Source organism: Danio rerio, chromosome 24 (assembly GCF_049306965.1).
Source record: "Danio rerio strain Tuebingen ecotype United States chromosome 24, GRCz12tu, whole genome shotgun sequence".
Lineage (NCBI taxonomy): Eukaryota > Metazoa > Chordata > Actinopteri > Cypriniformes > Danionidae > Danio > Danio rerio.
In genome coordinates this window covers 11,305,664-11,318,157 of record NC_133199.1, presented here as the reverse complement: position 1 = coordinate 11,318,157, position 12,494 = coordinate 11,305,664, and the positions used below count along the sequence as shown (strand labels likewise).

The window sequence follows — 12,494 nt, the reverse complement described above, 5'->3', positions numbered from 1 at the left end:
TTGAGGTCAGGGCTTTGTGATGGCCACTTCAAAACATTCACTTCGTTGTCCTTAAAGCACATTTTAGCTAATTTGGCAGTATGCCTAGGGTCATGATCTGTTTGGAAGACCCATTTGTGGCCAAGCTTTAATTTCTTGGCTGATGTCTTGAGATGTTGCTTCAGTATTTCTACATAATGTTCTTTCTTCATGATGCCATCTATGCTATGAAGTGGACCAGTCCCTCTTGCAGCTAAACAGCCCCACAACATGATGCTGCCACCCCCATACTTCACAGTTGGGATGGTGTTCCTAGGCTTGTAAGCTTTCCCCTTTGTCCTCTTAATGTAACACAGGTCATTATGGCCAAACAGTTTAATCTTAGTTCCATCAGACCACAGGACATTCATTCATTCATTCATTCATTCATTCATTCATTTTCTTTTCGGCTCAGTCCCTTTATTAATCTGGGGTCGCCACAGCGGAATGAACCGCCAACTTATCCAGCATATGTTTTATGCAGCGGATCCTCTTCCAGCTGCAACCCATCTCTGGGAAACATCCATTTACACTCATTCACACTCATACACTATACGGACAATTTAAACCTACCCAATTCACCTATACTACATGTCTTTGGACAGTGGGGGAAACGGAGCACCCGGAGGAAACCCACGCGAACATGGGGAGAACATGCAAACTCCACACAAAAATGATAACTGACCCAGCTGAGGCTCCAACCAGCGACCTTCTTGCTGTGAGGCGACAGCACTACCTACTGCGCCACCACGTCACCATAAATAACAATGTTATTATTAAATAATACAGCAATAACAGCAAATTTGTCTAATCTAAATGCCGTCTGTCAGTTAAAGAAAAGAGTCACCACCTAGATTCTCTAAAAAGTCATAGAATATTTTCAAAATGGACCAAAATATATGAATTTTGTTTTTTTAAAAATAGATAAGGCAAGAGGTCATCCCCTTTATCCACTGAGATACACCAGGACTATCTTCTTTTTTCCAAGAACATGCAATTACATGTTTAACTTCCAGCAAGCATAAAATCGTTCATGTTTGGTCACATCAAAGTTCAATGGACAAATATGCAATATACACAAGCTGGGACAGAGGAATTACTTTACCAATGATTTGACTTACAATGTTAAGTGTTTAAACCCCCAAAAAACTAACTTTAGAACACTCCCACATACAATGAAATAAAGTTCCCTTCTATTGTTTACATTCATATTATGTATCAGGGATATTTGGATTAAAATTATGCAACCTAACTGGAGTTATATACTGTCTACTTAGCCATCTATACATATTATCACTGTTACTTGTTCTAATAATACTAATAATGTGTACTAATAATGCACAGACCCCTCCACCTTTCATTTAGTATATTTATTTATTTTGCAATGGTCAGTGTATAATCGTTCATGTGTAAGCATACGTTCTCTCTGTCAGCAGCTTGGTTGATAATATCCATTAAACTGCTGTAAAGCTATTACATTTACCTCATATTTATGCATTATGCATTGAGTATTGTATACAAACTAACCTACATTGCATTGAAGATACACGTTTCAATAAATTGAGCTATAGGACACTATAGGAAGGCTTTCTTGTAATCCGAGTCCTCTAATGATTTTCTGACAGTTGCACAGTGGTTCATTAGTTATGTCACATCACCTCCTGTTATCGGTATTCCTTATATTAATCAAGAGAATGTCATCCTACTATTTCAGCGCTAATGACCTGTTTGTCTTACAGCTTGAAAGATCCCCTCAGCATTGGAGCAGATGGCTCAGAGTTTGATAGAACTGTTTGTTTTATGGCTTCATAATCATTATTGGTGTCTTTGTTCATTACAGAGGACATCTGTGAGCTATTCAGCATGCTAATGAATTATGTTTGTCAACAAGAACTGCATCTTAAATTTACTTCATTCTGCTTCAAGAAGATGTCAGGTTGCTTTCCAAATGTATCTGCACGGAATCAGATGATAAAGATCTAATGTTTAACAGGATTTTTTCCGCAGTTTTATTTCCTGATGTCTGCAACCTAACAACAATTTGATTAATTTTTTGTTTTACTAACAAACATCTTGTCAACTGTTTCTATTTGGATTTCAAGGAGGGGAATCCTGGAGAAACTGATTTAAATTCACTATTTTACCATATAGTTGAACTGTAATGAAGAGGACGCATTAGTGTACAATTACAGCTGGGTGATAATTTTATAACGATTATTATCACGGTATATATTTTTTCGATAATACGATAGTAGGATAAACTTTTTATTCGATAAGAAATGATGCTCATAAACTACAATGGAAAATGCATTTACTGAACTAATTCCAGTATGCGCATTAAAAAGTCATGTGATTTTGTTATGAGCGATCATGTGATAATAAAAATGTGTGCGAATGGACAAACCAGCAGACTGAGCACACTGTAACATCTAAAATGTTGTTTAGTCATTCTAAAATGCCTTAACCATCTCAGTATTAGTGTTATATTATTAATGACTTCCAGAATCAAGAGCGTCTTTGCTCTGCATGCCAGGATTATCTTCTGAGACGCAAGTCATTTACTAAATGAAGAAAAGATTCACACAGCTTCTCTTATCACAGCAAATTTCGTTTTTGCTGTTGACATTTGGCAGTATTCAATTCAATTCAATTCAATTCAATTCAACTGTTTATTGTCATGTGCACAGTAAGGAAACACATCTCCCTGTACAATGAGATTCTTACTTTGCCGTTCACAATGAAGTCATACACACAACATACACATCATACACAACATACACATAAATACACATATATACACAGAAGTGACTGAAGATTGATTGTAAAATGTAAGTATATAAATATCTATGAAAGTAAACAATATGTAAACCTGATTTGAGTAATGAAACAGATGTAAACAGTGTACAGTGTTTTTTTTTATTTTTTTATTGTGCTTATTATGCAGAAAGTGCCTAGTGCAATTGGATTATGTGCAAAAAAAGAATAAAAAATAAAATAGAGCAAAATGGGATGGAGTATGTAGTGTTGTACTGAGCAGAAAAAGAGACTGTTATGTGCGTTGGTTATCTGTTTAGAAGTCTGATGGCTGATGGGAAGAAAGAGTTCTTGAGTCTGGCAGTCCTGCATCTCACACTCCTATACCTCCGCCCTGACGGTAGGAGTGTGAATAATCCGTGTTGTGGATGAGTGGGGTCTTTCAGGATGGAGGTCTTTCAGTAATGGGGTCTTTCAGTAATGCGATAATCCAGATTTGCGCATAAGGTTAATTCGATTTTTTGGATGGAAACATAGCTATTGTTGACAAGAAATGTCACTAAACTTCAGTAGTCTAGAGCTATTTCGTTTTTTGCAATCCGACAGAGCAACGTGCACTTCAAACTGCACAGACGACTCGTGTCATCAAAAACAAGCAACATCAAAAACCTGTTTTATCATTTAAAACAATGCCACCCTTATAAAGATGCTAAGAAATTACAGACTCCCGAAACGACACTATAATAAACCACGCAATCTCAATAAACACTTGGAGCCCTATCATACACTCGGCGCAGTGTGGCGCAAGGCGCGGCGCAATACTTGTTTGCTAGTTTCAGCTTGGCTTAAGAGTCGTTTTGAGGCGTTGCGCCACGCTGTTTAATTAGCAAATGCATTAGCGCTCATTTGTGCGCCCATAGGCGTTCTGGTATATAAAGGAAGGCGTTCTGAGGCGCACTGCGGGCGCGTTACTAATTTTAGAAACTAAAATAGATTTTTCATTAGACCAAAACAAACCCGGTCTAAACTCCGGCGCAGAGTTGCGCCTCGCTTACGCACTGCTTAATACGCACAAGAGAGCAATAGGCAAATATCTTTACATATGAAAAATATTAAATATTAAGGATATATATATATATATATAGGATATAATAAGAATAGATATAGGATATAAATATAAAGGATTAAAATATTACAAAACATACTATTTTCTAGCCTACGTAAATATAAAAAACCACTGCTTTTATGTCTTCATCTCGGGAGGCTTTTTCAGTTCATTCATAACAATTTGCTTTTGTATAATGTTATTATTATTAGCAGTATTATTTATTATATGCATATTTATATTTGTTTTATTAGTAACAAGCTTAGATTTTCCCACCTGTCAGGTTTTAGACCATATTGGGCACAGCATGTGTTTTAGGATATAACTTGTTTTTAGGATTGAGCACACTTCGTTATTATTGTTCATTTATTCATTTGCTAGAAATTAGAACTGAATTTAGAAATAGTTTTGAAACGAATATTTGCGCTTAACAATGCAATTAATTATTTATAGACTAATTGATGTCTGTGCGTAAAGGTTTCCCTATCCAAGAGCGAAAGTGAAAGTAATCCATTATCTCTCATTCTCACGCAGTAGATGCTCTGTTTAACAGTTTTCTGTTAAAAAAAACTGTTGTCTGTTAACTGTTTGCTTGTGAAATGCTCATTTTTTCCACTTAGACTTACTTTGCGTCCTGTAAAAAGCGAATGCGCTCTTGGCGCGACGCAGCTGGCTCTTAAAGGGAATGGGAGATGAGACTCTAATTGGTTTATTCTCAAAACACACCTATAACTCATAAAGAAAATAAACTCAACCCTTTTAAACCATGCGCCACGGCGCAAAGCAGATTTTCCCGTCCGTAAATTAGCAAAAATGCGTTCTGATATGCCCTGAAAGCGTTTGCGCCCTGCGTTTTGCGCTCTGCGCATGGAACGTCAAAATAGAGCCCTTGATGCTTGCTGTAACTTAACCTTTAAATGTCCGTGCTTAATCAGCCATCAATAAGGTCTAAAGGGTTATTGACAATCAATAGATCATCAAGTAATCGTTAGAATCCCCAAATAAAATAAAGGATATTTCATCCTAAATTCAACATGCTCCCCGTTAAAAAGACAGTTCAAGCAAAACTGAAAATGCTGTCACCATTAACGCACCGATATTTGTTATATTTTTGGGAGGTTGAACAATAATATACAATAACTTGTAGGTTAATGTGTTTGGCTGTTGAAAACTTGAACAGTAAATGCTGAAAAATAAGTAAGATTGATCTTTTGTTTATTATTTTTTTATGCATTTTGTCAAACAGCTAAAACATTTCACAAAATGTGTTAAATCAGCTGCACAAATAGATTGGCATGCTAAAAAGCCTTCAAAATTGATAGAAATAAAGACTGGACAACTATCGTGATAATTATCGATATCAACTGATTGTGATCATTCTTTTGCCATATCGCCCAGCCCTATGTACAACTGAAAAACTATATAATATTTTTATATAATTCTATATAAAAATATTATTCATATAATTATAACTGATAGACGTTTCATAAATTGGCAGTCTTCTGTTTGTGGTTGTTTCCTGTTGTCCAGGTATACACTTGAAAATCAAAAGATGAGAGCACTTAAGAACTCATTATGCAGTGAGATGACTCATTCAGATACAGGAAGGAAACATCAAGTCAAGTCACCTATATATTTATAGCAGTTCATACGGTGCAGATTGTGCCAAAGCAGCTTTACAAGGACACAAATACATGAATGCACAAATACACGTTATGATGGACTGAATATGTGCCATTTCTCCCCAAGATATAGTCTTGTTAGAGGCCAAACAGGACGGATTAAGTTTCTAAAAAAACAAAATGTAGCTGGCTTGACTTTGCAAGATGTTCTGGAATTTTACCCCTCTGGGCTAAACCGGGATTACCATGATGTTTAATTCATCGGTTTTGTGGGATTTGTTTGTCACTGTTCTTTTTAGCAACACAGATTTAGAAGATGAGATGTTTGTTCCTCCTGAAATAAGAACAGTGTGTAGTTATTCGGTTGAATATTTACATTCAAAAATGTGCTATAAATGTGTCTTTCCTGTCTGTTTATTTCTACAGTACCTGATCAAAGTAAATGAAATAAAGACCAAGAAAGGAGTTGACCTCCTTCAGAACTTGATCAAGTATTACCACGCGCAATGCAAGTAAGTACAATCTCAGAAAACTAATGCATATATATATATATATATATATATATATATATATATATATATATATATATATATATATATATATATATATATATCAAGTGCTTAAAAAAGGCCATACTTTTAGTTTGTAGAACAAAATATGACTACTGTATGAAAGTGTTGTAAATTCACTTACCTGAATGTTGATGAGCTGAAAGGAAGAACTGAAAGTGTAGCAGTTTTTTTTGCCATCTCAATCTCTCAAGGTTACATTTATTCTAAACTAGTGTTGCCTTTGACCTGCAGATTCATCAACAGGAACTTGCTTGCAAGCTTGTCTATCACTTCGAGGCTTAGATTGGCCATTATAAAGATGGTCAAAGTAAATTAAATATGGTCACAGGGTTCTGCATACTTTGAAAGAAACCCTTCATAATGTCAGTGCTTTATTAGAGCTTTAATGCCTTTTATATTTTAAGTGGAGTGCACTTTTAATTTACTTTCGTCGCTTTTTGTTATGACTTCAATATACTGCACACTACCGGTCAAATATTTGGGGGCAGTTTATCTTTTATGTTTTTCTTCTTTTTTTTTTTTTTAAAGGAATTTGTTCTGCTCATCAAATGGCATTTATTAAATGTGAAAACAAATTGTTAAATATTTCTAAAAATTTTAAATAAATGCTTTCTTATTTATGTAGTTTCAAATGAAATTATTATTCTAGTTGTTGCTTCTCTTACCATTAATGATAATAATAATAATAATAATAATAATAATAATAATAATAATAATATTTTGAAATAAATTATTAAATTCTAAACTAATTTTGAACAGTTATTTTATAGTTTCACAATTTTACAGTTTGTACTGTATTTTTGATTGAATAAATGCAGCTTTCGTGAACAGGATAAGATTATTTTAAAACTTTAAAAAATTCCTACTGACCCCGAACTTTTAACCGGTAGTGTACATTATTAGCATTTTTATATATTACAGATTAATAATCAACAGTTGAGCAGTGTAAAATTGTATAATAAAAACAAGATAAAATATAAATAAAATATGTATAAAAATAAAAAAATGACAGTGGTTCTTTTGCAAAGTCAACTTCTTCGGCCCCTGTGTGCATTAAAATGGACATCACATGTCAGCATGTTTTTTGTGTGCTTCCTGTGCATTTCATCTATAATTTAAAACCTGCTGTCCATGAGAGTGAATGATTGTCATTCAATCAAATGGCAGTAATTGATATGGCAGTAATAAAATGGCATATTTCCCAAATGATGTTTAAGAGAGCAAGGAAATTTTCACAGTATGTCTGATAATAGTTTTTCTTCTGGAGAAAGTCTTATTTGTTTTATTTCGGCTAGAATAAAAGCAGTTTTTAATTTAATTTCAATATTTTAAATAATCTACAGCCAAAGTCTTTTTTTTCTTTTTACGTTCTTTTTATTTAGTTCTTTGGGTCAGTGGTTCCCAAAGAGGGGGTCATGGGACAATGACAAGAGGTTTCTTAATGATTTCCAAAAGTCAAATACATTTTATTAGAATTACCATATTTTAACCATAACCCACAGAAAATAAAAATAGCAGTAGTTAATAGTATGCGAAAAATAAGCCATAAGCATTTAAATATTTAATTTTTCATGGAACCGGTGTGTTGACATTAGATGTTAAACTTTCTGACACCTTTATGGCAGTCAAATACATTAAAAATAAAAAATACAGGCCACAACTGATTATTGACAATGATCTCCAAAATTAAACCAAGAATAGACTTAAAACATTGTGTCCACCAGTCTTTTTAGCTGAAGTTAATATTAAACCAAACAAATAATAAATGACTATGAAAATTACGGTTGTTGGGCTGTTGCACATTTTTGTAATGTCATTATGCTCATGTTTATACAGGCCTATTGTTGTATGTGTAACGTTTGTATGTTTATAACCACCTCAGTGGAATTTGGGGGTCACGAGTCTTTGGCATTGTTATTTTAGAGGTTGTGGGCTGAAAAGTTTGAGAACCCCTCCTTTAGGTCAGTTAAATGCAGAATCATGCTCAAAACTCAGACATTGACATTAGATGGATCCTGACAGCAGAACAAGTGACCGCAGTATTTGAACTACTGACTCATCTGATTTGACTTTGACACTCTTGGCAGGTTGTTAATGTTGGCACTACAGTGTATTGGTCATCTGTCAGAATTTCAAATTAGGCATTTCTTCCTTTATTAACCTCAAAACTGAATAGTTTTTACTTGCTAATTTAAATGTTTTAATGTTTTAAGGTAACTCTGAGTCAGCATAGTCAGCGTAGATCGCTTAAATACATGTGTGATCTTATGAATTACTCATATTTTTGTGAGTTTTTAAAGGAACAGTTCACCCAAAATGAAAATTATTTCAACATGTATTCTTTCTCATGTGGTTTGAATTTTCTTTCTTCTTTTGAACACAAAATAAGATATTTTAATAAAATACTACAGTCAAAATACCAAGTTAAAGGGTGCTACCAACCAGCATTTTAAAGGGGTGGTTCACAGTGTATTTTTGAGGCTTGGTTGTTTTTATAAGATTTAAAGCAATGTGTGCTCAGGCTTTACTTGTAGAAAATCATGTTGTTTTTTTTATATATATTTTACTTTGATTATATATAGCTACTCAGCTAACATGCAAATGACTCTGAAAGGCCCGCCCTCAAGTGGATCTGATTGGTCAGCTAACAAAATGTTCTTTAATTCGTGGATCGGCTCCATGTCACGCCCCTACAAGCACACAATTTTGCACTGTATAAATACTGTCAGTCAGAGCAGCTATTAGCAGCATTAGCTGCTTGAGTAAGACAGAAAAAATGAAGAGCACACAGCTGAACTTCACGCCTGCTCTCTGAAATAAAATCTGAAAAGTGTCTTTCACATATATTTGGAATAAGCATGTGTAAGTAATGTGAAACGTTCTCATATCTTTTGAGAGTTTCTTATTTGAGATGTAGAACGCATGGAAATCAGCTTTATGGAGAAACTTCATGCGCTGCTTAAGATTGTGAGTGTTTACAGTTTGACGGATAAATATGAATTTGTAGATACATTGTTAGCGGTGCCAAACAGCATTTCCTGTTGTTTACATGCTTGTTTACAACCTCGCTAAAACAGTTTGTTAACGCTAGAAACTGCGCATGTAGTTGATAAATTTTAACAAACAAAAATTATTATTATTATAACCTTTATATTACGAGGAAAGACACATTGAGATTAAAAATCTCTTTTACAAGAGCGTCCTGGCCAAGATTAGGCAGTATACATGTCACATGGGTCTAACAGACAACAAACAAAAAAACTATTTACAGTTAACGTGAATCACACTGACAAACTATTCAAAACATTTACAGACCTGTGTTTCAGCTTCTAAATCTTTTATAGTCTTTTTAAAAACATGTAGTGAAATCAATCCTTTGAAATGCAGCTGTGTTTGCAGATTATTCCATGCAAAAGGTGCTGCATACCTAAAAGCCTTTTTTTCCCATCTCAGTCCGCACATTAGGAACAGACAGTAAACAAATATCCTGTGACCGAAGACCATAGTTAAGAACAGGCTTTTTACAAGTGTAATTCTGTAGATATGATTGGTAAACAGTATAGATTTGTAAACAAGGATATGCCAATGCTTGAGCTTACAGATGGACAAAGCAGACCAACCTAACCTAGTATATAGCACACAATGATGAGTAAGGGATTTGAAATTTGTTATAAATCTTAGTGCACCATGGTAAACATTATCCAATGCATTCAAAAAATACTTGCAGGTTGTGGCTCACAATCCACACCTTCGTCGGTTAGAGAAGTTTTAAGATGAATCTAGCACTGAACTTGGAAAGATTCTAGAAGCTGTCCTTTGACAAATAGAAGCTATATATATATTTTTATAATTCTCTGGAACATAATTAAAATTAAACTGTAAACAACTGCAAAGCATTTAGGTGGCATTTTAGCTTTCTTAGCTATAACATTACAGTGCCTCTGGCCATGCCCCTTTATTGTGCAGTGTGTGTGCATGGTCATTGCGTGTAACCAGAAGTCCTTGTGATCTCACTAGCCCAGATGTTTTTTTTTTTTTGTAGTCTCAATTCGTTTGCTGCTACTCTGCAAAAGCCAATGTCCCTTTTTGCATTGAACTCTGAGCATATTACATTCAGAGATGTGGTTTATGTTCACACAGCTACATTACACATTAACTAAAGTTTACAATATGATATCGTAGTGGACCACTTTCTTTTGTGTTCAACGTAAAAAAGAAACCCGAATAGGTTTTGAAAAAGTAGGAGGTGAGCAAATCATGGCAGAGTTTTAATTTTTGTGTGAATTATCCCTTTAACTCAGGGTCATTTATGTGTACTGCATGCACTCTCAAGTCTATTGCCTAATTATTATATGTATTTTTTTTCATTCAGCTTTTTCCAAGATGGCTTGAAGACGGCAGATAAACTGAAGCAGTACATTGAGAAGTTAGCAGCTGATCTTTACAATGTAGGTACCTTACATTTTAACTTAAAAGTACTCAATTTAATCAAACCTTATTAGTAGGGGTGTCAAAATTAATCGTTTCTTCGCTGCATCGCGATGCAGACGCGGACAATTCGGTATCAGTTCAGTAATAATCATAACCGGTTAATACTGACGTCATTTACCCCATATGCGCTCTGTCGCGAGGGAGGCGATCGCGAGTATTTACAACGCTTTAACTACTTAAAACTCATAAACTGTGCACAATTTCACTGTGTTTGTTTGCTGGATCAGTCTTTCACTGACATATACAACAATAGCCCCTATTTCACTGAGATCGAGAGAATGAAAGTAGCCTACTCCATTTCTCTTTTTCTCTCTCGCTTTCGCTCTGTCTCTGTCTCTCTCTCTTTCTCACACACACACACACACACACACACACACACACACACCCAGTGGCCCATTTGACCTGCTGGGGTGGCTTTTTTTCTCCTCTCGGTTGTTTTACAGCACAACGTTTGGATACAGAAACGAGCGCGTGTCTGCAGAGTTTTCTCCACTGTGTCTATCATGCATCAGCTGTGAGATCGCCGCTGCCGCCTGCCGCTTATCAGTGTCACTTATCTGAAGAGCGCAGCGCGCAAGAGCCAATAGCAACCGTTTTTGTTGAGGGTGCGACCAATCAAAAAGGTGTAAGAGAACTAGACAAGGATCAGAAATTGAGCTGGATGTTTAAATTTGTTTATATTATTTGCTTAATGCTCGTTTTGTTTAAAGTTACAGTTTGTATATCTGACTGTTTGTATTAAACGACAAAATTGTATTACAAATAATATATAAATATAAATATATTCATACATTTTATTACAAGAACTGCTGCTGTAAAGAAAATATAAAACTGTGTATGGAAAGCATCGTCAATGCACCGTGATGCACCGAAATATCGAGTTGAACCGAATCGATGGCATGATAATCGTAACCGAACCGAACAGTGAGACTAGTGTAGGTTCACAGCTCTACTAATTAGCTTGCTTTATTTTTACAGTGGTGTAAACATATTTAGTAACACTTTATTTTGATGGTCCATTTGAGTATTAGTGGACTGTCTGCTTAATATCTGTTGATACTGCTCCTTTAACAGACATTTAACTGACAATAAGACACTTTGCAAGTACATGTCAATTTACACTAATCCTAACCCCAACCTAACAGTCTACTTATAATCTAATGAGAATAAGTTGACATGTAGATGCAATGTAACTCAATTCAACAAACGGACCATCAAAATTAAGTGTGACCACATATTTTATCAATCCTTTTGTTCTCTTAAATCTAAATCACATATCTGTTGTGGATTCCTTGGTCAGATTAAAGTAATTCTGCCCTAGCTAATTCTATACGAAGCATATTCAGATGGTCTCAGAATGCAAAACGTCAACTAAAAGTTAATTATTGATGTCAAAATATTAGATGTCAGCTGTTTTTTCTGCATGTCTCTTGCAATGTGTGTACAATTTTTCTAATATATACGTGTGTATGTTTTTTTTTTTGCTTATATATGATTTAGATAAAACAAACACAAGATGAAGAGAAAAAGCAGCTCACGGCTTTAAGAGATCTCATTAAATCCTCTCTACAAGTGGACCAAAAGGAGGTAGGTGTACGATTTGTTGTGCCCCAGGGCTCTATAAGAGCACCGATGAAAATTCTGAAAAAAATGCCCATCAAATAAGTTGTTTGCAATAAAATTTTTCCATCGATGATTAATTTTACATATGCAATACACATGTTGAGTTTAGATAATTATATAATGGTGTGATATCCGTACAGAATGAATCCGGAAGGGCTGTGGATGTAATCTAGAAACTCTCCCTAATGCTCAACCTGTACAGGGAGAGTGTGAGAGGGAGTGCCCAGTGCTGTACCATGCTGGTAGCCAGTATGAAATAGGGCTTGCTGGTAACCAGCGTTGTGCCCCACTGGTTGCTCAGAAAAAAAG

At 35.0% G+C, this 12,494-nt stretch overlaps 1 protein-coding gene and 1 non-coding gene across 15 annotated transcripts in view; both read left to right on the top strand.

The window, feature by feature from the left end:
- asap1b (ArfGAP with SH3 domain, ankyrin repeat and PH domain 1b) overlaps window positions 1–12,494 on the top strand; it is a 150,128-nt gene that overhangs the window by 90,987 nt on the left and 46,647 nt on the right. For all 14 annotated transcript variants that reach the window (XR_012399723.1, XR_012399721.1, XR_012399724.1 and 11 more), the window contains 3 exons: window positions 5,926–6,011; window positions 10,444–10,519; window positions 12,063–12,149. Coding sequence is in view for 10 of the 14 variants with exons in the window: in XM_003201277.7 (XP_003201325.2) it covers window positions 5,926–6,011; window positions 10,444–10,519; window positions 12,063–12,149 (249 nt within the window). In the remaining 4 variants the exon portion in view is untranslated. The remainder of the gene's footprint in view (window positions 1–5,925; window positions 6,012–10,443; window positions 10,520–12,062; window positions 12,150–12,494) is intronic.
- Window positions 12,403–12,484, top strand: mir7147 (microRNA mir-7147). The gene has a single exon (NR_105068.1). It is a non-coding gene; the product is annotated as a microRNA mir-7147 (primary transcript).